This window comes from Grus americana, chromosome Z (genome assembly GCF_028858705.1).
Source record: "Grus americana isolate bGruAme1 chromosome Z, bGruAme1.mat, whole genome shotgun sequence".
Lineage (NCBI taxonomy): Eukaryota > Metazoa > Chordata > Aves > Gruiformes > Gruidae > Grus > Grus americana.
This window is the reverse complement of record NC_072891.1, coordinates 41,453,526-41,480,698: the sequence shown is the minus strand read 5'-3', so window position 1 is coordinate 41,480,698 and position 27,173 is coordinate 41,453,526. Positions and strand designations below refer to the sequence as shown.

General features: G+C 39.7%; 1 protein-coding gene across 4 annotated transcripts in view; it reads right to left on the bottom strand.

The window, feature by feature from the left end:
* The window catches only part of TRPM3 (transient receptor potential cation channel subfamily M member 3), a 429,177-nt gene that overhangs the window by 35,809 nt on the left and 366,195 nt on the right, over window positions 1-27,173 (bottom strand). For 2 of the 4 annotated variants that reach the window (XM_054809132.1, XM_054809134.1), the window contains exons 13-21: window positions 23,929-23,964; window positions 23,644-23,784; window positions 22,250-22,279; window positions 20,828-21,117; window positions 19,789-20,017; window positions 17,130-17,297; window positions 9,570-9,710; window positions 4,604-4,732; window positions 2,204-2,455 (exon numbers count right to left, since the gene is read on the bottom strand). In XM_054809132.1, coding sequence (XP_054665107.1) covers window positions 2,204-2,455; window positions 4,604-4,732; window positions 9,570-9,710; window positions 17,130-17,297; window positions 19,789-20,017; window positions 20,828-21,117; window positions 22,250-22,279; window positions 23,644-23,784; window positions 23,929-23,964 — 1,416 coding nt within the window. The remainder of the gene's footprint in view (window positions 1-2,203; window positions 2,456-4,603; window positions 4,733-9,569; window positions 9,711-17,129; window positions 17,298-19,788; window positions 20,018-20,827; window positions 21,118-22,249; window positions 22,280-23,643; window positions 23,785-23,928; window positions 23,965-27,173) is intronic. The other 2 variants (XM_054809133.1, XM_054809135.1) reach the window with 1 other exon arrangement.

Sequence of the window (27,173 nt, the reverse complement as noted above, 5' to 3'; positions counted from 1 at the left end):
TGGTACTTGCAAGACCATGAAATGAAAAAGGCAGAACCCAAGGAGGTAAATAGACATGTGATTTAAACAATAATACACAAGGGATCCCACTGCAGCCTCGAATAAGCAGGTGCAACTCCCAGGGAAGCCTGTGTATGATATAAATGGCCTGGCCATTACACAGGGGAGTAAGTTGGCCAGAAAATAGATGCGAGAGGCAAATTTGTGTAACTCAAGCCAGTTGGGCCTTGCATATGTGGGCAAAGTGAATGTGTCAGAGTTGCTGAGTGCATGGAAAGTTGGATGAGGTGTGAAAATCAAATAACAGGAAGGCACAAAATAAAAGAACTTCCCTCCTTCAACAGTTGCCCACACCTTCAGAGCACTCTGGTAGCTAAACTGAACGCCCTCTGAGTGGGTGCTGGGCCTACAGAGGCTAGTGATTTTCCTGTATTTGTTTTCCACAGAAAGTAGAGTGAGGCTTGATTTGTTGTACACATGTAAGGATGACAAAGGAATGAAAATAATATTATTTTGCTGATTTGAACCACTTCCTTTCTGTGTTGACCTCAGGAGAAAAATAAACTGCTGTTTATACTATTGGTGAAGCTGCGCTCCTGTCAGCCATCCATAACACTGACTACTAGAAGTTTGTTATTTGTGGCCAATCCATTTATTATTGAACTGGTTTTCAGACCACCTTTGCTAGAACCACGGGTCTGAAACATTTTGTGCATGGCACCTGTGAAAAATCCAACAGAGCAGAAATGTAGTTGGTGTCTAGGAGTTCTATACACTGTGTGTTGTGCAAGCCCCCCCAGACCACCAGATCCCCTGATGGAGGGACATAGTCCAGGTGGGGCAGGAAAGAAACAGATGATAACACAGTGTTTTCTCTTTTGTCTTACGTCTTTCATTTTGTCTTGCTGTCCTTTTACAGTTACCTCCAGTTGTCTGGTTACCTGTTGGGTAGGGACCCTAACTGGACATATATTTTGCATTTCAGTTTTATACCTGCTTAGGATCACTGAGCTTGTTGTGACTAATGTAATATCAAGGAGTGATTGTAAGTCCATGCATTCATGTATGTCCCTTTTTCCTATGATGGTGAGGAAGGAGGGTGACTGGTTCTTTTCTTTAAGGCCCATGGTAAGGCAAACACAACAGACAGCCTATTTGGACTAGCCAATTATTGTCCACATAGCAATCAGACAGCAGTAATATTTGTATTTAGAAAAGTTAATATTAGCTTTAGGTTTTTTACTGAATGCTAGCTTCAATGGGTTTTTAGTCTATTTTTTAAAAATAAATCTTAAATCCCAGAATACATGAAACAGCCATGATTTACACAACAAAGACTGGATAACTGCATGCAAACTAAGAGCACATGTATTAGGTACACGTGCAGGTTACTCAAATGTCGGGGACACATGCATGTGCACCTGTAAACTCAGCTATTTTCTTTAACTCATATGAGCAAAATGCTGCTTTAATGCAGCATTTCTACTGAAACGTAAAAGGAAAAAGCCAAAAAGTCAAAAGTTATACATCTGGCAGCAAATATCTCTTGGTTCCTCCTGTATGCATTTACTATTACATAAACCATTCATGCTTCTGCCGTGTTGTGTACACGTGATGTGGCCAGGGGACAGAGGCTGCAGTTATGCAAATAGGTTTCTCATCTCACAAGGGCACACCTGAACAGGAGGGAAGGTTTCTCATCTCACAAGGGCACACCTGAACAGGAGGGATGCAGGATCATATGCATACGGAGAAAACTCTAGAAAGGGCACAGTCTTAATCATAATTGTTGTTTTGAACATACCACACCTATTCAACACACTTTGAGAGTCTCAAGGTATCAAACACTTTTTTTTTTTTAATCTTAACAAACCACTCTCCTTTTACAACTAGTTGAGAATTAGCAACCTTTGTATTTTCTGCAAATGAGGCAGAGAGGTGTAGGACAGATGGGTTTGCTGTTGAAGAGAGATCTCAGAGAAGGACAAGCAATACTTCATCTAATAGAACAGGCAGAGTCTAATTCTCAATTCTGGGGGTCTGTGCTGAGGTTTTGATTCAATAAGGCACTGATTTCTAGCTTACATGAAAATGTTATTGTGTAAAAAAAATACAGATAAATTTGCAACCATGTCATTGGCCAAAAAGATTGAGTCAAGAACATGCTTGTAAAACACAGAAGGAGTACACCAACTTCTCTTACCATTTTTCCAATCATCATAACATATGGTCCCAAATACTTGTTTACTCCGAAGATGTCTAACAACCGTATATACCAGTAAATGATGTTAACACAGTATATCACTCGGCCATCACTCCGGAGTGGCAGATCTTGCAGACGGAGCACCATCCCAACGGAGAACAGGAGGATAGCTATGAGATCAGTAACATTCCAGTACTCCTGAAGCCAAACTTTTACTTTCTGTAACAGTTTCCCGGGCTCTGACATCAATATCTGAAGGACAGAGGATATGGAAAGGAAAGGAGCTGAGCTGTCTTAATTTAAGCTTGAAGAAATCTATAGTAAACATATACATACCACACAGGCCAAAAGCAAAGCTGATAGACTCCTATCATATAAATGTCTCATGTGCTCTCTGATTTTTTTGAGAAATCTTCAATTTCAACCATTCTTAGCCTGTATGTATGTGCAAGATACTTCAAAGAAAAAGGATGAAAACCTCACTCACCCTAAAATCCCCACCAAATCAGAAGAAATATATGTATACTTTTCTGTTTTTCAAACTTATTGACCCTACTTAGAGTCTTGGAATAGAGGAAGAAATATAGAAATATATTTCATCAGAAAATTCACATTTGAAAAAGCTGTAGATTTAAAGAAAACATATTTAAAAATGTGTATCAAACTGTCAAAAAATAATTAATAACCATAAAGGTCTGGATTTAGCATTTAATCCAGAGAGATACTAGCTACTATTTGGACCTGGTTTTGGAAATTAAGTTCCACAGCTGAGAATATAATTCACAAAAATAATTAATCTTACCTTACGAATTTACCATCATTCTATTTGCGAGAACATTTGGGAGACTTGATTGTTTTCCCAAATTACTGTTGAAACTATTTCTCAAGTGATTTCTATGAATAATTCCTAGCTTTTAGTGAGTTAACAAGCTGTTTGTTTTAATTTTCTATATTTAGCCTGAGAACATTTGAGCAGACTCATACAGTTCTTTAAAAAGATGAATGCCATTCTTATAATTTTCTTATAATTCATTTTCAGAATGAATTTTAGGCTCATCTTCTGTGAACAATCTCCAACATCTGCTTAGAAATCCATTCCAACAAATGTTCTTGATAAACTTTTGTGGAAAGGATGATTTGGGGTGAATGATTAGACAAAAATGGCACACACGATTCCTGCCAGCAGCCTCCCACCTACTGAGCCAGCGGTGCTTTGTCTCTATCAGTGTTGCAGAGTCCTCCTGTGGTTACTGCCGCTGTTTTCCTTTTTCTTTTGGTTAGCAAAGCACACTTATTATAGGCCACACAAGTAGTGTATTTTCCTCTGTTCTTTTTTATTTATAATGTAGAGTTTAACATATAGTGTTTGAAATCTGTCTCTGAAGTCTAAGTGGCTGCTGCAAGACCATTTTTAGTCTAGTCCTCAAAAGCATTTGCTGCAGAAAATACAAACGTAGATGGTAACAAATTCAGCCCAGGGGTACAAATGTGCTGTTTCAGCTGAGGTCATCGTGACCCGCACCCACTCACGTCAGGGCTGAATTTGGCCTCTGGTGTCATTGTGGAATAAATATGCATTTGGCCAAGTGAAAAGAGCACAGCAGTAGCTGCAAGTGGGAGAGACCATGAGGGGCAGGGGATGGCAAAACAACTTCACTCTGCCTGTAGACTGAGCACCCCCTTAGATGCTCTGTCTCTGCTCTGTGCGTCTGCTTTAGCATCTTTAGGGAGATGCATGCTATTGCTTGACATAATTAGCAAAAATTTTCAAGATTAAAAGGAGGAAATCCTATTAGAAATGTGCTGCAATATTCAATGTGGATCTAAATTTTCCCCCAGTTATGGCTGGTTTTATTTAAGGCCTTTGCATGAGACACTTGGACAGAGAGAGCAGCTGTAAATTTTGGATGAACTCTATTTGGGGTGTGCTGGGGATTCAAACATGGCTTTTCAGTTGTCATGCTATCACGATGTCTCCATGTGCATTCTTGTGTAGCATATCTCCTTTTCCTCTCCCTGAAACATACTTCAGTTTCTGGGCCACATTTCAAGGAATATAGCCGAGCTTTAAGATATGTCAGAAGATCGCACCATACTTGTCAATGCTATTAAACGTGTATCACACAGAAATCTGAACAAACAAATTCTATGGAGGAAAGAGAAAGAAAGAGACAGATTCTTGATTTTAAAATGGAGGAAGATAGGTTTTTTTCAATGCTGTGTTTTTAACAATCTAGCTGCTTTTCTGGAAAAAAAAAAGAAAAGCAAAAAAAAAGCGATTTTATGATAAGCTCATTCATCAAATTATCCTGAGAAAAAAAAATAAAGATAGGTATTAAAATGAAAAAACCCACGCTTATTTCTTTTTTATTCTTTCTTTCTTGATTGGGGTGGTTTTACCTCTCTCATCTTCTCTATTCCCAGAGTGAAAATGTACGAGATGACAATCCATTCCTGTGTAGATGGCCAGCGATCCATCTTCACTAACACTATATAATTGAACAGCATCAAGTAGCCTATATATGCCAGCTGTAAAAAAACAAAATGAGTATCAATAGTCACTATATTTATATGACTTAGCCAGTTTCTTGGGTATGATTCGATATTCCTAATTCCACTGTAACCAGAGTTAAACAGACAGAAGAACAATCAGACAGTGTTCTGGGTTGTCTGAAAAAGCTCACATTAAATCACATGCAGTGTGGAATCTGGAAAATACATGCACAAATGTCCTCTCCTCCAGCTACATCTGCCTTCCCAACAATATTGTATTAATGCAGTCCCCCTGGATCTTGCCACAGTGATGGGAACTCTGATACCACTATGCCAACTACCAAACTAAGTTACCTATGTGAAGATTTCTTCCCCATCTGCTTCTAACACCCTTTCCTCATCTAACATCCCTCCTCTGTCTTTTTTCTCCCTGTTCACATAGCCTAGGCTGACTCTGGCCTTACAAATCCTTTTTGTACAATCCTTGCCTGGAGCCCAGAAGGTCCTAGGTGTTGGTAGAGGTCTTTCTACCCAGTGTAGTACTGACCTGACCCATACCATGATTCCTCCCCAAAACACTGCTACTCCTACTCACATTGCTGCAGCAAGTAGCCAGGCATAGCCATGCTCTCCTTTGCCTTATATTTTTTCCAAGTTTTTATGTATAACTGTTTTGCTTTTTCTTCTCTAATATATCTACTTTCTGATGTAATATTTGATACTGTGGGAAGCGTGGATTATGTTTTTAGCTTCTTTTTCCTTTCCTTCCACCGAATGTAATGTAATGGTCAGTCAGAGAAAGACAAGACAGGCAAATCACATCATCAAGTTCATAATACTCAGAGAAACCCGAATGTCACACTTGAGCATGGGCTGTAGCAAGTGTGGATGGCTGTGGCTGGGGTCTGTGGTGGCCAGAATCCAGCTGCCTGTCTACATTGCCTTTCAAACAGCAGCTCTTCAAGAAAACGCATCTTAAGTCAAATTTAAATCATAGAAAAATGAGTCAGTTCTGTGCACGAACATTTTAGTCATTGTGGCAAAAAGCTTATTCCATACATTTGTATTTCAATACAGTTTTTCTCTCTCAACTGCATGTTACTCACAACTACTGTGTACTTGGTGTCAGATTTAACGAAATGAAACAACCACAAAGGGCCCTGAGATGTTTGGGTAGGATTATTTCAGTGTTCATCACCTCACAGAACAGGATTTGTAGTCCTGCTGTATTTTTTAGAGAACATCACTTCTGCTCTGTGTAAAAGCCACAGGGTTCTGGCTTTTCTTCTGGTTGCTGGTTTGAAGGACACTCGAGAAAATTATTTACGTTGGCCATAACTTTCAGTACAGAGGAGACAATGAGTTGAACCACTGCTTTTTGTCTACATAAAACAGAAGAGGAAATGATCTCTTTTGTCTTTCAGCTTGTGCGCGATGATGGATTGCAACAGTCGGGTCTAGAGGTTGGTCTTCCCTTAACACTCCTAAAGGAAACGGACAGCAATATTGACCTAGGTCAGCATCTGGGGTATCAGCTGAGTCAGCAGAAACTGTCTGGGCCGGCAGAACTGGACGCACACCTCCCTAGCTGAAATACCACCTTCTACTATAGTGCAAAAAGCCAGATGATACTGTCATCTAACACCCCTCCTCTTAGGTCTTACTGATTATTAATTATCAGCAAATATTATTAATTTGGCCTGACTCAGAAGCCTTTGGTGAGCATTTGGAGTTAGTATGGCAAAACAATAGGGACATTAAGGTCACAAAGGTGGGTTTTGCTTCTTGGTTTTCTTTTGAGGTGTTTGGTGTTTTTGGTTTTCAGGTTTTTTTTTTTTTTTTTTGTCAATCCAAATTAACTGAAAATTGCTGAAAATTTTGCTTGGGAAAAAATAATAATAAAAATATCTTGATTTAAGAATAATATGGTGTTGAAACTGCACCACTTTTACCCAAGAAACAAGCCCTGCACATAGTGGGTGACACCCTCCTTCTCCCTCCCTAGACCTGTAACTTTCTCCTGTCTTCTATGAGGATGTCCTGATCCCACAGTACAGCTGTACAGATCAGTACAGCTATCCATTCTGGTACTCAAGATTCTTTGAAAGTGCTACTACACAAGTAGCTGAACCCTCTTTTTATTGATTTACATGGTGTGACAAAGAGCTAGGGGCTGCCATTTTCACTGATTGCAATAATTAAATGATCATGAAGTGAAGTGGTCCCAAAATGCAAAAATCAGAGCAGAGCTGTTTTGATATTTAGAAGATGACTCTTACTTGGGGTTCAATTCCCTCTGCAGCTATTCCTCCTCGAAGAGGTAGAAATGTGTCCTCTTACAGCCTGCTAGCATCTCAGCCTAAAGCTAGTTGTTAAAAGGGGAAGGCCATCCTCTTCTCCTCAAGCAATCTGTGAGGTGAAACCTTTGAGTCATGGTTTTCAATGCAACAACCACAAAACAGAACAGAGTAGCTGACTTTTGAAACCACCGCATGTCCAGAGAGAAAGGCAAAAGTTTTTTTGGTTGAGAAAAAGCTGATTATTTTGGCTCATCTGCTGAGCCAAAATGTTACTTACTCAAACATCCCCACATTTAACCCACTCTTCTGTATTTCGAGAATGTAGGTGGATATCGCTATAGAGTAATAGCAGATAGGTGGATATAGAATAATCAAATTATTTTAAATGTTATACAGTAGCCATAAGTATAGTCACTCTTCTTGCATTTTGGACTGTGGAATGTAAAATTTGGTGGATTTCTTTTTAAATCTCTGATTAGTATTTCTGCCTATGTCGTTGTAAAAAGTGTGATAGGTTATGTAATTTTAACCCTTTTCTGAAAGTTGTTTGGCTTTTAGTTTCCAGGAGTTTCTGGATATACCCAACTGGTCAAGAACTGCAGCCAAAATCCACCTTAATTTGCTTTTCAAGTTCACTGTAGCCAAGATCCAGATTTAATAAGTGACCTTGACTGAGACCTGCCTCAGGACATAAAACTGTAGGAACAGGTCTAAATGGAAATGCAATATTGATCTTTTTCTCCCATTTCAGGATTGAACTAACAGGGAGAGCCAGGATGCTTTTTTTCCATTTACAGTGTAAAGACTTTTCTGGATATGCATAATACATATTGCAATTGATAATGAGACTATGCTACTGATGAGCAGTTTCTAGACTCATCAGCCTAATTAATGTTCAATGACCACACAGTTCAGCATATAGTTCCTGCAAGTTGCCAAACTGGAACTGTATGCTAGCATAAGCTGTCCACCACAGTTTAGTCTCTGTTGATGTCAGATGTTCCTGCTGTCTGTAGGTGTATTGCCTGGATCTCAGCAAGGCAATTTTTCTTATAAGAAGTAATCTACAGAAGGCTGCATTCTTTGTGATTTGCTGTGCATTCAGCAGAACGATGGAAAATATAACTGGCATGGACCACCTGAAATCATCTGGCCAATTACATGGTGCTGAGGCAGGATTAATTACAGTGTACCGTAGTGGACATATGTTTTGATAAGATAGACTTAGAAATCTCTAATAATGGAAAATCTACCATCTCCTTACACAGTTTATGACAGTACTTCTCAGAGCAGTTAGAAAATGTTTCCTAACATCTTACCTAGAACTACCTTGCTGCAATTTAAACCATTACTTCTTGTCCTATTCAGCAAGGATTTGGAGATTATTCCATTTTGTTCCTCTCTGCAGCTACTTACACATATTTGAAGACTATTACATTCCTTCTGCAGGCTTCTTTTTTCCAGAGAAAACAACCTCACCACTTTAAATCTTTCTGCTTAAGTCATGTTTTACAGACCTCTTGAAACATTTTTCTTGTTCTTTTTTATGTCCTTCAAACCAGTGCATACTTGTCACATGATGCAGAAGCTGAACTGGGATAGAATATTCCAGTCAAGGAGACTGAAAGGATTACCTTCTGTGTTCATTTACTTTTTGTTCTCATCCTTCTACATTCTAGTGCAATTTGCAAATTCAATAACTAATCTCCACTCCATCATCCAAGTTTTCAATGAAAATATCAGATAGCACCTGACGTAGGAGACACCCTAATGAAATCCTTTCCAATCACAGTTTCCAGCTTGATAGTGAATAATTAATATCTACTCTTGAGCACTAATTGTCAAAAAGCTTTGTATCCATACAGTAACTTTAATATAGCAGTTATTAATTTATCTGTGAGAATACACTGGATATTTTTTGATACTGTCTTACTTTAGTCAAAATATATGACATAATTTTTTTTTCTGCTCCACCTGCAAGGTCTGTTTCTTTATAACACAGGGAGATTATACTGATTTGACATAATTTTTCTCTGAAAAATGTATATTAGCTGCTACTCATGTCTTTTGTTATTTTGTGGGTACTTACACAAACACTTTCTCTGAGAGATACTCTGCAGACTAGTCAAAACAGAACAAAGAAAAAATGTTCCAAGGAAAGATGTGCTCTATCTGCTTCTTTTTTTCATCAATTATTTTACAATTCAATATCCTGATTCAGCCCAGCCTCCCATTGGGCTAACTATTGGGAGCTCTCCTTTTGGGAATTCTCCTACAGGGAATTCCTTGGGAGCACTGACTGCAGCGAACTGCCACTTATTTTTGTATTTGAAGAAACACATACAGAATCATTCAAATTTTAACCATTAACTTCCTGAATGAAATGGTACTCTTGAAAGGTCTTAGGTTTGCAAGTGCTAGCTGACCTCCACAAAAGATTTTTATTAAACTGTTTACGGATAAACCGTCCAACGCATGCAGATTAAGATTTTTCAATGAAACACACAAGATGACCTTAATCCAGTTTCAGTATTTGTCCACACAGCAGTAATATAATAGGAAAGATTTCTTACTGTGTAAAACCAAAATTTAACAATGGGAGCATTGTAGAACTCATAAATCTTTCTTCCAATAGGGATCAGTCTGTGCCTGCTCTGCACTTCCTCTTCATCTTTCTTTCTTGAGGACTCTCCATTCCCTCGTCCCAGCATTGCCTACAAGAAAGGACATTTTTGTGTTTCTTTCTTTGTGGGGGAAAAAACCCCAATTAAGCTATTTTATGAAATTTCAAAAGGAAATTATTCAAAACTTCTCTGATTTCTTGATCTTTAGACAAAATCAGGTGACCATAGCTAGGTGTAAAATGCTTTGTTCTCAGATTATCTTTTTTGCAGGGAAGCTGCTGTTTAATATTTTGTAAACTGAAAAAGCAATGCTTTGGCAACAACTGTCAGCACCAGTGTGAAATCCTTGGTGAACAAAAAATTAGGTGTGGAGAACATTTCTGGTTTTCACTTTATGAACAGCAAAATTTTTACCTGACAACAGCTTTTTGTGGTGTACGTCTATACAATAAACAGATGCACACAGAAAACAGGTAAGTTTTGGTTTTAAACAAAGAGAAGTTCATAAGGCTGAGACCGAGAGGGAACAACAGGGGGAAAAATGAGTTGGCAGTTGCTGGACTGGAAGCAATGAAGCCAGTGACTCTTTTTGTGTTGATCATGGGATCTGTCACAGGCAATGATCCCACAGTGAACTTCACATGGGTGTAGAGGACTGACCAGTAGAGTTCACTGCAGCATTAAGGCCTTGGATTGAAAGATCCTTCAACATGATTGTAGCTTCTTCCATAATGAAGTTCCAGACTGCTCATGCACTGCCTCTGTTAGGCTTGATTTCACTGTTACTGCTGCACTTCAGATGCACTGAAGAACTACACTGAGCTCCAGAAACACGTATGTAAGAAGTCCTCAACATTGCAGACCTAGCAGGCAAAAGATGGTAATACTTTGTTTACTCTTAACTTCACGGTCAGCTGCAGAGAGGTGGAAGGAGTGATTAAGCTATATACTCCCTGAAGTTAATGCTTAAAAGAAGGTGTTCCTTTGCATTCAGAGTAAAGCATGCACTATTAAATGTTCTTTCTGAAACAGTTCTTTGGTGAAGAGTGGATTTTAGTCACTATGCCCAGAACAAGTTCTTACTGTTTAGTTTGTGGCAGCACCTATAGATTGTAGCATTCCTACACATGAAAGCAATTGCAAGAATTGAGATACAACTGTCCTATCTAAGTATGAAGGGATTGCATGATGGTGCTTTTATTTAAATGCTTCTATAATGTTTTTCTACAAGTAGATCAAAGCACTTTTGTACTTTTATGTTAACTGAAGCAAACTTTCACCATCCCCGAAGATAACATTGTTCTCATCTGCAACTAAAAAACGTGGAAAACTAAGCCCCTGAAGAGAACAAATAGATGCCAGACATATTGTCTTTCAATAATGAGGTCCTTCTTTTATCTATTTCTGTGCTCTCTGATTCAACAGGATGTTCAGCACATACTTAACTAACCAGCTTCAGGTGAGCTATTTGATCTGGTTCTTAGTGCCCTGCAGGAACAGGAGATGCACTTCTCACATATTTAAAAGTAAGAATCACAATCTTTCCTCTTCTTCCTTTTCCTAGGCCTCATGTGGAGCTATTTATGTAGGTCTTTGGTCCTGTAAAATAGTAATTTGTAATGATAAACTGATGACCACATTTTTTTTTCTTTCACTCAGTGTAGATATTTGTAACATTATTAGGACTGTGTATGGTTCTAGATGGCTCTTGCCTAACATTACTCTTTCATTTCACTTTTGCAGTTAGTTTTTTCCTCTGGTATTACTTTCCATGTGGTCCCTTATATCCTTGAATTTGACTATGCACAGATGATAACCTGAGCATTTTTAATAAAATAGAACAAAGATTCAGGACACAAGTATACTGCACTGAAACTAACCTGCTGAGATTCTCTTTGATTAAGTTACCTATTTCCTTTACCTTTTTATGCCTGCAGATTTCTAAGTTTATTGCCATAAATGTAGATAAAACAATGCATATTAAAAAATTAAATACACCTCCTGTTGATTCTCACAGCACATAAACCCCCTTAAAACTCCATCAAGAGTTTCATAAAAAAAATGAAAAAGATGAAGAGGCTGTTAAGCACAGGAGAAGGATTCTTATTAGATAAGTGGATAGTCTGCAAGAACATGAGATTTACTGAATATAACTAGTAGCAGAAATTACACACCCCTAACAGAACCCCAGGTATCATTATCTAAAGTCTACAAAACCTAAGTGATTCCCTGATCTATAACAAGGATTGTTTATTTGGGAAAAAAGTGGAGTATGATCTGAATGCTTCAGGAAAACTATAGCCTAAGAAGGTACTAATTTCTTTGCTTCTCTCTACCTCCTGACGCTGTCTTAGGGAAAGCTGCCATCTGGTGCTACAGTTTTCTGTAGCTTTTCCCAAGGCTTTGTCTCTGCTGTCCTCTGGTGCTCAAGAATTTTGCAGCAGGGTGAAAACGAATGCTGGCAGCTTTAACAAATGAGCACTTCCGTGCCTTAGTGAAAGGGATTATTTTACAGAGTTTAAAACGTTCACAATTTTATAAATTTACTAATTCTGAGATACCCTTAGCTCTCAGTGGAATCAGGGATTCGTGGATGTTTTTAGGATAATGCTTTTTCAGTACCTGGATTTATGTTTTACGTCATGGATGCTGATTTCCTGTTTGCCACTGCTTTCTTGTTGATAATGATGCTGTAATTTTATCTTGTTATAATTATTTTTTAATTAATTGTGTCATATATTACTAACCTCTCACCTCCCCCATGCTACAGATGGGGAATTACTCTGAGATGGCTGGGGATTAGATTTAACCTGATGTCCCTGACTGTTAATTATATCACAGTATTAACAAATTGAAAAGCCTCCCCATTAGAAACATACAGAAATAACCTAAGTGACTGTGTTAACAGAATAGCTGCAATGCTGAGTGTGAACAAATGTGTTTTCTCTTGGAGAGGAAAGCAATAGGGTGGGAATAACTCAAGACACTGCTCTGTGTGGGTGACATCTCTTTCTCTAATACACAATTTTGTCCATGATTCACCATGAGTCATGCAAGGTAAACCCGACAGCAGCTCAACTACATTGTAAAGTACAGTGTAACTGCATCATTTTAGCTTGAGGGGATTGATGTGTGCATATTTTTTACATGGAGATTTTTCTAATCAGGATTCTGATTGGTTTTTCAATGGTGTTTTTTTGTGTGTGTGTGTGGTTTTTTGGTTTGGTTTTTTTTTGGCCAGATTTTGCTTTATGTAATTGAGGATTGTTCACTGATAGGGAACCAGGACAATCTTGGGTTGTGCATTTTTACATTAATGTATGTTAATGACCCTCTAATATATTTATCTGTTTTATAATTATATAACAGGAATTTCAGTCCTGCTTGAATGATCATAGCCTCTTCAAATTTTATCCTTAGTGAAACCTACATGCTACAGACAGACTTACCCCATATTCACACAGAACTGGTGTGGAAATGGTATGTAGCTGGGTGGATATACTATACCTCTCTCTGCACATCCCATTGTATCCTACGCTATGTATGGAAATGCTGCCTTCATGGTAGTTGTTCTAGGGTTACCGTTCTGGTAGGAAAAAAAGTTTAATGCCTTTGAGTTACAGGTGTGTAAAATTGGATTTTGCATGTGCTCAGTGATTCTTTAAGGTGAACACAGAGGAGTAGGGCTAAAGCACCAGGAGCTCAATCATCCTGGCTGCTGAGCGTGATGAAGGACATGGAGAGCACCTGGGCAGTTGTCTGGTAGTGCTGTAGGTGGTTTCCAAAAACCTCAGAGAAACGGAGGGAAATCCCTCCTTGTGGAGAGGGCCAGAACTTCTGCTTCGTGACTGCCAGCAGTGTCTCCCACTGCCTTTTTCCAGACAAGCTGAAGGGAAACCTTGCTGCTCGGATGTGAGATGCTGTGAGTACCGTCCCCCAGAGGGGTGGGTGAGATGGGCCAGGGGCACGATGACACTGCTCTTCAACCTTTCCTATCTTAAGAACCGTATTTTTAGTGATATGATATTTGGTTAGTTCTTGCCACGGAGAAAAGGCTAAACATACCTACTACAGATGAGATCATGTGAGCCCAGAGGCCAACACAACTATCTTTGCTGCTGCTGAAAAGTCCTGATTCAAACTCTTAGTGATGCCCATGGAAGTCCAAACTTCCTATTTGATGTAGAAAATTAGAACAAAATGAGCAAAACAACAACTGAAACATCTTCTAAAGGAGTTACTTAGGTGAGTTATTCTGTGTTCTGAAATACGACCATTTACTGGGGAACTCTAATACCAAAGAATAAGGCACTGAATAAGGGATAAGAATGCTCCAGAATCAGTGTTATTTTGGGAGGAGGGTAAACTGCTGTGGTTACTGACTGATGAGAAACTCAGGAACTAATTAAGGCCCAGGTCAGGACATTGTGCAAAACCAAACTGTCCCTGGCCTTTAGGTTTTAGTGCCCTTCTACCCATCTATGTTTAATATGCAGGATTAATGACTGGCAGCTCAATGCATAAATTAGGGTAAATTCTGTGTTGCTGAGGGAGTGGTGATGAAAGCAGTATTCAAGTGCGTTTTTGAGAGTAGCTGCTATAACGAAAGTTGGTTGCCTAACGTCTAGATGTTAAAGAAATGTGCACCCAGCACTCTCATATATCTGTTATAAAGTTAAAAGCAGGTGTCAGTAACAAGTAGTTTCCAGTGAATAAACACTACATCTTTATAGTATATCCAAATGTTCAGCTACCCACCAGATCCTTTGAGAGGAGCATAAAATAAATACATACTCACATACAGATGCACCCATGCGGAGACTTACTTCACTGTTGCTGTAGTCTGTGTGATCACATTATTCTGTGCAAATGAGGTGTAAAATAGCACAAAAATCACTGTGGCCCTGAACCTCACCCACTCTGCACAAGTGCAGTCCAGAGGAAGAAACTGACTCTTTTTCGCCTATCATTAGTCACCTGGGTTTAGCAGTGCAGGACACAAAAGACTTCATTAGAAATCAGTAAACAGACCTTGACTAGATGTGAACTTTCTATCTTAGCAGTACTTTTATAAAAATGGGTGTAATATTATAGGAATACAGAGACTTGAGAAGTATTAATGGGGAGTGATTAGAAATAAACATAGGCAGATTGTTTGGATGATACATTATTTGCCAGAAATGGACTTCTGAGGTGACCAAAAAGATTTATAGTTCATAATTTTTGTTTGTTTAAGCTTTAAGCTCAACAAAGCTCAGAAACCCAAACCATGGAAAAGTTTTGAAAATATTTTAAACAATCATGTGCCAATTAAGTAAATATATAAAGTAAAACTGTAGTAATCACAAAACCCCCCTATTTATTTGTTCTGAAAGGAAAAAAATGTGGAGAAAAATATGCAGGTCATTCTGAATACAATAGTCACGAGGTGTGGTTAGGGTGAGTGATTGATCTATTGAACAATTGATTAAACATTTGTGATATCACATCATGATCAATTATTAATCTTAATAAACTATGAATAAGGTATCCTTAAGTGTGGCTAAAGGCAAACTTCACAAAGGCACTTCCCAAACAGTCTTGCAGGCATCCTCTCATCTGTGGAGAAAAGACTTGCCCTAACTTATGCCAGACCATTTTACTAAGGCTGGAACAATGCGAAACTTCAATCTAAAATATTTTCTTATATTTAAAACATGTCAGGTAGGAACACTCTCCCCGACACGGTGCCTGAAACTGACTAAATATAACTGGCTATGGCATCTAACCACAGAAATATATGCAAAGGTCTCTTTGCTAGCAAATCATGTCTCCTCACTACTGAAGGGCACCTAAGTGAAGAAGCTGTGTTAGAAGTCCTAAAGCCCAGTATAGATTATATGCAGAAATATTAAGTCAGCAGTAGTGTACTAAAGATGTTTCTAAACTTGCTAGACTCCACAGAAACAGTTGTTTTATAAAAAAGGCTGTAAGTGTCTGAAACTTCACTTAGAATGATGCATCAAATTTGAAGGAGTTAAGGGCAGAGTCAATGACAGGGAAGAGCAATAGGACTGTCAACACATGGAAGGGAAAAGGGAGGGAACACCTGAGACTCGTCTGGAAAAGCAGATCCAGTTCACACATCACTTCCTTGTAGCGGGAGTCAGAAGGTAAAAAGGAAACACAGTATTGTAGACAAGAAACCAGGAGCTGGGATAACTGCAGAGAGATGGAAATTACTTCCTCCCCAAATTTCTCCCCATCGCCAAGAAAAAGGCAGTTTGCAAAGTGCTTATTTGATTTGAATAGGCACTTCATAAATGGATCAGAAGCCAAGGAGAGTAAATTGCAATTAATAGCTAATGAGCGGAGAATGGCCCATTGCTGCTATTCTGGCTTCTGGTCCTTCCCAACGGCCAGGTTCTTGCCTGCAAACGGGTCCTGTAGGTGGGTCTTGTGGGCTGCTCCTTCGGCTTGCCTGCATATTGGGTCCTGTAGGCAGGTCCTTCTGCCTGCCTGCAGACGGGGTCCTGAGGGCAGCTCCTGCTGTTTGCCTGTGGGAAACAGTCTGGTTTTTTTGGTTTTTGTTGGTTTTGGGCAGGGTTTTTTTTTTTAAAAATTAACGAGGAAAATCCCTTTTACTTCTGTGCCTCCATCCTGACCTTGACCAACCGGGGTTGAGTTTTAAGCCTTTCAAAGACACCACAATCAAACCCAAATCAAAGCAAACCAAACTAAGCTAAGGCAGGTCCAATAGCTCATACGGTAATTGCCCAAATTAAAAACTGTCAAACAAGTCAGAGAACAAGAGACTGGAAGCAGGTGATTTGTATTGTTTCCAGAGCTTTAGCTGTTTGATTCTCTTTGTGGTGCAAATTATTCCTCTAAGGCTATGTTACTAATATAGACAAGTCCTTCCTTACACAGTTCTGCTGAGCTGCAGAAGCTCTTGGTAAGGCCTGAGCCGTCTAGCTGCTTGCTAATATCTTGAGTGGATTAAAAACTCCATGTGTGTATGTGTGAGCGGCAATGACCACAAATTCATAAAGAATTTTGAAAAGGGTTTTCATCATTTTTCTTGCCTGTTTGCACGCTTACTTGCCCTCAAATGAAGTTAACCAAAAGAAAAAATATAATCTCTAGTTTCTATGAATCTTTGGGCATTTCCACCCAAAGGAAGACTTATTGAGCTTCTTTTCTACCAGAGAGGCCCACTCATCTGTCATGGCTGAGTGCCCCCAATTCTGAAATCTCATTAATTTATTTCAGACAGCATGGCATCAAATTGAATCAAAACATGAGGATATTACATCACAACATGATGCTTCAGCATCACCATGCACTGCTGCAACATTGAGACACAATGATGCCAACTTGTCTGGTTTGAACCCCACTGAGGAGAGGGGAGTGTTAAGAGTGGTATCCTATCATCTGCTAAATTTAGCCATCAGACAGCCTGCAATGCCCGCAGAGGTGGGAAAAACAAACTGACAGCACTGAGGCTGGTGATTTATTGTTGGCACTTACGGTGAGTTCCATGTCCTCCTCCTCTTTTTCTTTCACTGGTTTCTCTGGTTCCTCTGGCTCCTTCTCTTGAAGGTGGATCTCATTGGCCTGGGACATGTAAGGCATATCATCTTTGTTCTTGAACTCCAAGCTGAGAATTGAAGGAGGAAGTAGAATCCCTAGAATTACCTAAAGCAATAATAATGACAACAATAATCATCACAGTAAACAGATTACAATCATGATGATTACTTAGTATCAAATGGAACAAGTCCCTCAGGACATTTAGGAAAATAAAGACACACATGCATGTGAGTTTCTATGACAATAGAGTGTTTGTCACTTGGGGTAATATTTTACCTGCTTGCTCATCAGATGTGTTACATACCAGAATATATTTACAAAATATGACATAAGGTGGGACCACGGGGATGTTCAGACCTTAGACCTGCAAATTTCTGCATTTTACTTAATAGACAATATCAGTGTAAATGACACACAAGCAGTATTAATTTTTACAGAGAGGGTTAATAGGTCTGAAGCTCTGTGTCCATACTTAATGCACACAGGTAGTCAAGGTGTAAGTGTGTCTAGATCTGAGGAGACAAGGCAAAGCCAGCCATAACAAATGCTGATGTGGTTAGCTATGCAGTCCCCTTAGATTTTGCTTCAGTAACCTGGCAGCCGTGTAATGAGCATGTTAATGCCAGCTCTTTCTTTTCTGCCTTCCCTCTCTTATGATATGGGAGTGCAGAAACCATAAAAAGTACACTGTGTGGATATATGCAATGAACGACGCTTGGGCTTAAATCAGTAGTATAACTGAAGAGATATAATAATACAAAAAGAAGCGGCCTTTCTATATTCACAAGCACAATAGGTTTTCCTGATTTTGCTGTACTCTCATGGAAAATGATTTTGTTATAAATCTCTCCCTAAATGACAGTGAAACCAGATAGTTAGCTTGTTGGCAGGTCAGGTTGGGTGACTGCTTGCGCTCATCATATCGACAGACAGCATGTGTGTTGTTGAAACTATCCAAAGCACCACAATTAGGCGCAGTTAGCATATATGAACACTGTGCCCAGCCTTGGAAGAACTGAGCACCAGGCTCCCTGCACTGCTCCTGCACTCGGCATGTCACAAAAAGATGTGGCCAGGGAGAGGGGATTACAGGCAGACCTGGATTCCCAGAGAGGCTATTTTTAAGATCAGGCAGGATTAACAATTGCCTCTCCTTCTCCCATTGGTGCTATACATCCCCAGTGAGACTCTAAAGAATTACCTTCAGCCTTATTGCCATTTGCTTGTTTTAACGGGACAAAATTGTTCATGGGAAATAATGCATGACTCACACTTGCAAATTTATTTCTTTGCTATGCTGCCTTTTCCTCATGTAGCTTGAGGCCTGCTTTAGCTTTAAAAAGGCCCTGCTAATGAGCTTCAGTGAAATAAAACACAGACTAGAAACTGAGTACAGGATCCTCATGAAGCCCTGATGTTACAAGAAGCTGACAGGAAACAGTCTGTTACCTTCAGTTATTCATTGTGAAAGAAAGGTCTATTTTATGGCTTAAGAGATGCATGCTGCAGAGAAGAAAGCACGCAGTGGGAAATGAGTTGCTGCACTGATCCCCGCCTACCCAGGCTGAATATCTGCAAAGCCAAGCAGTGAACAAGGGGTCCCTCTGAAGGGCAATGGACCTGTGAGTCAAGTCAGAAAAATAGGTAGTAAAGATGTCTCCAAATGTGAGAATGCTTTCTGTCTGTAAGCAGAACAATATTTATGCACAGCTCCTGCAGGAGGATGATGAGAATGCTATCAGCCACTCACTCCCATTCATCACTGTCACTGGATTAGACCCAGTATGATTAATGATGCACGTACTCATAAGCATTCTCACCATTACCAAATGTCTTGTCACACAGCAAAACAGCTGAGAAATTACCACTTTTCACACACATGATTAATGCAGGAGAGACAACCCCTTCACTGAAAATATTTCTCAGTCGTCTGCGAGGAAGAGGCAGTTCCTGCTTAGGTACTGACTGGTGAGTACTTTGGTGAAGGTGAAAGATGCCAGCACATGGACACAAGCTGACCTCCCAGAATTCACCTTGCTCTGTTAGCAGTTTCGCTAACTGTGGAAGTAAAGCTTAAACAGCTTTGAAAATTGAATTATCCTCTAGATCCTCTAAGGTAGTCCCTTCAAGTCAGTCATCAGAAAGATGGGCAGGGGATTGCAAGAAAATTTGTACTGCTTGCTTTGGCCTGTTCTGGAGAAGGTTGTCGGATCAGCACCTTTCACTGGTGGTTAATTCACTTACACATCCTTTTTCTTTATTTATCTTTAAAAAAACTTGGCTAACTCCTCAAGTATCCAGGCAGGGTGACATACTAACCTCCTCGCTTAATTCTTAATCTGATAACTGTCACTGATGCCGAAGGGGGCTTTGAGAAAGATGATGAAAAAACTAAGTAATGTGCTTTGAACTTGGGTTTGTGATAAGCTCCCTGCTGAAAAGCTGAACACAGGAAGAATATGCCCTGCTTAATGTCACTACAAACAAGCACCTGAAATATGGTTAATTGAGCCAGTTATTACTGATTTGATGTGAGCCCCACCACCATCTATTAGACCTCCTATGACTGTTAATTTTATTTTAAAACAATGCTGACCTTCAGGCCAGAATTTTTGCGCATCCGGAGACGACCCATCCACATGTCTGTGAGGAGCATTTGGCTGCAAGTGTGAGCAATGAAGTCCCTGTGCTTGGCTGCCACTGCGAGCTGCAGGCATGTGGCGTTGCTCCAGTTCTTCAGCTCATAGGTCAGCAGTTTCATTGCCAGTTGCTCGTCCTGCTTGTATGACTGGTCCAACAGCTCCACCGCCAACTGGCCAAAGTCCCTGCAACAGAGGGACATTCGTTCATTCCCATTAGCCCAAGCAGTCTGCTGCAGAAAACACCCCCCTGCAACTGACAGCTCTGCAAAGGGGGTATCACCTTCCGTCATGCAAATCGTGATGTTGACTGTACACACGGAAACCCACATTTTAAAGTGTGAGTAGCTAATGGTAGGCATATAAATAAGTGCCCCGACTTAGCAGTGATGAGCACCCACACCTCCCAGCTGTCTGCTCCCACCTGCCTGCCCACCTCCCTGACATTTTCTAGCTGAAATCCTCTGGTTATCTGCAGCTTGGAGGATTGCTTATGTGCTGTTTGCCCATGGCTTCATGGTATAGTCTCCTGGAAAAAAGAGTGTCCAATACCCTTTTTTAAATTCTGTGTCTCAGATTTTTAACATCAGGAGAGATTATTATGGAATCTAGTATCTTGGCTTGCTCATTTAAGCATGAGCTCTTGGTTAGTTAACACTTCTGCCTGAATATTATGTTTGTAAGGGTTTCAATAATTGTTCTGCTTGGAAAGAACATAGTGTCTTGAAAAAGCACAGGGAAAGGTTGCAGCCTGACTCTTGAGGCCTCAGGGAGAACACATAGACAATATAGATATTTCATTGCCTTTGTGACACCTTCTCATTGCAGAAGTTATACTGCTAGAAACTGCTTCTCTGGCAGACAGATTGTTTAAAAGCCATTTAGACTTTCTCTAAAGGGACTGCATTTTCCCCACAAGTTAGAAATGAAAGCAAGGTACAGATAGGCCCCCTTTTTTTTTTTAACCCAGGAAAGTGTACATGAAAGAAAATTCACCTGGAATTATGATTCAGCTCTTGGGATATGTCATCCACCATGTCATTTTCTGATGCTTCGTGGGCCATGGCTTTGCAGAGTTTACAGGCCACCAGTGCTTTTGCCATAGCCTCTTCCCCATGCTGCCAAAAGAACAGGGCCATCTTCTGACGCTTCATCAGCACAGCCCACACCATCAGCTCATGGAATGGGAAGGGGAAATGATTGATCTCAGGGTCATCCAAGTCAATATCAACTTCTTCTTCTCTTTTTTTTGTTGTTTTCCTCCCTCGACGCAAAGGGACATCATCCTGTGAGAATTGTAGAGAGATTTTTTTCATCAATGAAGGAACTGAATCAATTTACACAATGCATTGGAGTCAGTACCTGAGATGTCAAACACATTCTCTGCAGGCCACCCTCTTCAACTTTTTTTGACAAAATGTTTCACACAGGAAAACGATGACAAATATTTGTCCATGCATTGCAATTAAGAAGTCAGTAATACCCCCATACCTAAACACAGGGAAAAAGAGCTTTGGACTATCACTCTGAACTGTTATTTCTCCCTAGGAATACAGAGCACAATCACACAATATCCAGAACCATTTTGGAAAAGCCACCATTAAAATAAAGATAAGAGTTAATTCCAAATATATCATCATATATGTAATATATCCACTTCTTTCCACCTCCAGAAGGTACCTATCCAGGGGATGTTCTGGTCTGCTGAAGACTCCCTCCCTGCTTATTCTTGTGTTTTCTCCCTTTATCTTCTCACAAGGGTAGGAATCTCCTTTCCTCACTCCCATTCTGCCTTTGTATTCCATGTTTATTGCTTCTTTCTCCAGCTCTTTCTCATTTCTATCGCCTTTAGTTTCTTTCCCATTTTTGCCTACTGCTTTTATCTGATGAGCTGACCTATTCTGTGCTGCGTCTGCACACAGCAAAATGAAAATTGCTGTATACAATAAACAAACAAGAAAACACTACTATCTTCTTGAAGCATCGGGGTTGCCGAAAGTGTCAACAAAACTGTTAGAAATTTGGCCCATGTAAAGATTTCTGCATCATTCTCTGCAACTGCTTCATTTCTCTGAACACATTTTAAAGTTATATAAGCATCTGATTGAAATTCCGCTTGACCAGACAGACCGAAACATTTTGTTTAATCTTCATGAAAAGAAAAATGATGCATAGAAGGTGCAGAGCCTTATTTTCTCTTGTCTATCCACCTGAGTTTTATTAAGAAAAGTTTCTTAATCTGACCCTTGTGTAAACAAGTTACCTGGATGAAAAATACAATATGTGTGGTGCATTTCTCATACAAAACTTGAGAACAACTATTGGTGCCTTCATTACTGTGAATTTAAACATTATCTTGATATAGCGTGTATTTGTCAAAGAAGAAAAAGACATTAAGATTTATCACAAGTCACCTACCTCCATTCCCAACAGTTTCAGGGCTTTTGGCTGTAGAAAAAAGTTAGAAAAATGTTATTTCTCCCAGAAGGGTGATGAAAAATTACAACTATATGTGTATCAACATATAATATACAGTATATAAAGGCAATATATTATATAATATAGATAATATATATGTAATGTAATAGAATATTATATATATATATACATAAATCAAATAATACATACATATATGTATTTAATTCAACTTTGAGTTTGACCCTATGTCACCAAAACACACAACAGAAGTCGTATATTTGGATTCAGGTACAAATTACAGCTGGCTGGGGGCTGTTCTAGTGGAAAAGAGAGAGGAATTACTGCTAAAGCATGAATGGATTTCTCTGGAGTACGTCAGTATTTTGGCCATTCCCCTGGCATGCTTTTATTGACTGCTGTGGAGCAGCTCTGTATGTTGGTTCAGTACCTGTGAAATCACTAATCAAATGCTTTTCTTGATGGAGTGACTAAGGGTAGGAAGTGTCTTCCAGCAGCTACAATTACTACCTTTCCTTTCAGAAGTGAAGAATGAAAATGTAGGGAAACAAACCAACCCATTTCTTGTGTTTGGCTGTAACTGTTTCACAGAGCTGTGTGCTCTTTATAGCCACCTAGAACAATATTCAGTGGTGTGTATTGCGAAAATCTGAACTGAGACAGGAAATGACAATTTGAGGTAAAAATAGGCAAAGAAAGAAGTACAAACCTTACTGGGAGCAATTGCGCAGATTTCTCTTCATGCTGGATTGGGTTGGTGGCATTATGAATGACAATAAGTATCTTTTATGCTTTAGAAAGGTAGTAAACTTACTTTGGATTCACAGTATTGTAATCTATCAAACATGAAAACCACAAAAATACTGAACGGTGTTTTTGCCATGAGCCCTCTGAGTCTGCTGGAGCCACATTCAGCCAATGAAGCCAATTTTGAGTTATGGGTTTCTTTGCCTTGATTCCTTTAGGCCACAGGCAAGAAGATGAGCCATGAGGTAGGAAATGTGTCTAACAAAATACAAGTTTTTTCATGTCTAACTCAGATGCCCCATGGTATTCTTGATAAATGTCAAAAGACTTGTCTTTCAAAAGCTGTGGATACTCATAATTACAGATTTTAGAGCCAGAGGAGACTGTTTTATGTCCTGGTCTCACCAGGGCAGCAGAACCCAATAATTTTTTCATTCAATTAATAAAAAATATAGTTTGTATCATTGGCTGGATTGTGGTAAAATAGCTGCTATGTAAGTAATGGAAATGAATCTGTAGACTGAATAGTGTGTGCATGTGGATCCCCCCAGCCTAGAACTACCTAAGAAGCTATGGTAATCCCTGCCAGTGGGTACAGTCACACAGATGGCAAATAACTTGCTTCTTACCCTCTTGGGCCCAAATAAATTGTGGTACAGTGTTCTGAACCTCTTTCGGGTGTAATTACAGCGATATGCTCCTCCCATCAGGTACTCTATCACCAAACCAATATCAATCAGACTTATCCGATAATCAGGAGGTAAGTTTCCCTGCAATGAGAGTAAGAAGGATAGTGGCGGAGGAAGAAATGCTTATTACTGGCTTTGTTAAATATAATTTATAATGAGGTTAGAATAAAACAAATTAAATAATTAAAAACAGGAATGTATTATTATGCTGGTTAATTAATTCACCTTAAAATAGATCCAACCGAAACCTGGATATTCTCGCTTGGAAAGAAGACATAAGTTAAATAAGAAGGTGAAGAACTTGTTGGAAGTAACAGAAGATAACATCAGTACACAGTACTCATATTCTTCAGCTGGGGAAACAAGGAACATGACTGCAGAACAAAAAGCACGAGGATCAGCACACTTGAAAGGTCAGGCACAGTTGCTGGATTCTACTCTTGGAAGACAGCACCTTTTCTGCACCATCTGTCCCCCACAATCCTTGTCCTGGCATCTCATGTCTTTGCTGGCATCTCTTTGGACTGCCTCATCTGCACTGCCAAGGCACGATGAAGTGACATCATGCGATATCATTTGTTTACATGGAACCAGCTTCTGCATGTGATCTTCCCATCCTGCAGTGTTTCCTTCCCATGTTCCAGGAAAGGATGGGCAAGGAGGAAAGAGCTGTGTCAGCTACTCTAGAGGACTTACACGGTGCACGAGATATTATTATTGCTAGTTGCTAGAGGCAAGCAGAGTCTGTTAGCATTTGTTCTTGGGGTTATGTACAAATAAACACATATCTTTGCTTAAATTCCACATCTAGTGCGAGGAAAGCATCTGTATGCATAAAAGTAAGTATGAAAGTTGCAATAAACAAAACATCTGTGGTTAATTCTTTGGGGTTTTGTTCAAGAAGAAAACCACAGGCCTAGCAATTTTCCTAGATGGTCCCTCCTGGAAATCCCAACATATTTTACTGAAAGCCCCTCTAAGCACAGTAATCTTGCTACCTAATTTCCAGCAGTGCCAGGGAGATTGTTTCCCAAAAGGTGAACTAGTGGCAAGGGTCACTAGTAGGATCCTAGAAAAGATATCTACATACTTGCTCTTCCATTTCTTTTCCTTTCTTAGCCTCAGTTAAATATAATGTATATACACAATGTCTTCACCATGCACCTTTTATTTTGAAGGGAAGAAGAATGATAAATAGCCTATGTCTTATTGCGCTCACTTTGTGAACTCCCTTGCACGTATCTTCTCTTCACTGTCAAGCCTGAAAACCGCAATGCTAAGGTTAGGAGTTCTTCAATACTTATGGCTTGCAAAGCTATAAAGAAAGATCTCAGATTGTCTCTTACTGCATATGAATCTGTGTCTGCCTTTGAGTTAACTGGGCATTTCTGTTCTCCAGCAGCAGTAAGCCTGACGCGACACCTAGCAGGCCAGAACAATTTCAGGGTGGGCTGGTGTCACGGATGTGCCAGTGAAGCACTCTTGTGGGTCTCCGGCAATGGAAAAACAAAACTCTGGTGTGGGCACATCTGCTCTTTTGTTCCTCCCTGGGAAGTCCACAAGGAAAACTCTGATTCCTTTACAGCAGGAAAGCGCTAGTGGGAAGGGAATACCCTCAAATGAAAGTTTGCCTCCTTCTCTAAATCACTGCCTCTAAATAGTTCGGACGACAGTTTATGGTTCAGCAACCAGTTCCCTACCAGAAAAGCACGATTCAGCAAATTGTGAACAGGTCACCCAGATCTAGAGATCTTATTAGGAACCATGCAGGTTTACAGAACCCTCTCTGTTCTGTATATCATTGTGCAAGAGATGTGACTACAAATTATCCCTCTGTGAACTTTGAGTGGTAGCTTTGGAAAAAGAGAAAATTACTCTAGTAAAAAATTAACTCGTATAGTCAACATTGCAGAAGGACCAGGAAATTGTAATGGTTAGCTTCAAACTTTTTCAGTGCACTGTAATAAAATAATCACATTTTCTATCATAATATACAGCACAGATTACAGTTACCCTGTAGGTCTTTTTATGTCATCATCAAAAGAAGGTTAGTAATTCGCACAGAGCAATTTTATGACTGCCATGTCTTGCTGGAAATATTTTCATGTCTGCAGATATCTGTCTGGCTTCTCTGCAGATGTGCTTATTAGATTCAGAGCAGAGGAACACTAATGGGGAGCAGATGGCAACTGGTTCTGCAGAAGAGATGAAATGGATGCAAAGATCCCCTTCCTCTTCTACTTCAGCCAGGAAGAGCAATGCTTATTTCCCTCCCTGCTCAACACAGTGCAAACAGCATGCTGAGAGGCTGAGAAAGGAGAGAGCAAGGTAGTGCTGTGGTGCACTGTGCCTAGCAATGGGCTGGGATTCACAGGGACAGAAGATCAAGCAAATTTAGTGGCAAAAGGTGAGCTGCCAACTATCTTTCAGTAATGTCCCTTAGCATATCCTTTTGTACTCTTTGCACTCTTGGCTAATCTGATGGTGGGGGGAATCACTACGGTTTGCAGAAATGCATATTAGCCTAGTTTATTTGAGCCCAGTAATTTTAATTCTGAAGTGCTTAAAGAAAAATAACATAAATCTAAAATTTAAATTGTACTAGTTTTTTGTTTGTTTGTTTGTTTGTTTTTCCCCCAGAATGTTCTTCTCTCTCCAGAATGCTTAAAGCAATGACAGTTTTACTAGAACAAGGATGAAGGAACTGGCAGAAGTGGGAGTTGTAGCTCCAAGACAGAGTTGTAGTTCTTCAACAGACTCCTGCTGTCTTAATGTAAGACACTAAACCAGAATGCTTTGATATTAACTGGCAAAAAATACTTTGGCAATTAAGACAGCACAACAGGCGCCAGGGTGCTGCATGTTTTAGAAAGTGTGAGGTTTTTTATATAGTTCTTCTGACTTCTAAAATTACCTAAAGGGATTTAGATAAAAAAATTCCATTAGAGTAGCTTTAATAAAAGATGCATCTAAATATCCCAGGTAATACTGAAACACTTTACTAAAACCGCCTCACAAATTCACAGCCGAAACACACATTTTATAGACATACATGTATGTATGGCTCCATGCTAAAACACAATTACTTTTCCAATGTAAGCAGCCCTAGTAAAGCAAATTTGACCATCCTTGTGAGAGGAGTTATGCGTGTGCCAAAGCACTTGCTGTATCAGCAGACACCTTGAACTACCCTGGCAGTGGTGAGTCTACTTGTAAGTGAAGCACAGTGCTGCAAGTGGGACAGAACCCCTCCAAGAAAATTTTTGTATCAGGAATAGTGTGGCCAGCAGGACTAGGGAAGTGATCATGCCCCTGTACTTGGCACTGGTGAGGTTGCACCTCGAGTCCTGTGTTCAGTTTTGGGCCCCTCACTGCAAAAAGGACATTGAGGTGCTGGAGCGTGTCCAGAGAAGGGCAACGAAGCTGGTGAAGGGTCTAGAGCACAAGTCTCGTGAGGAGCGGCTGAGGGA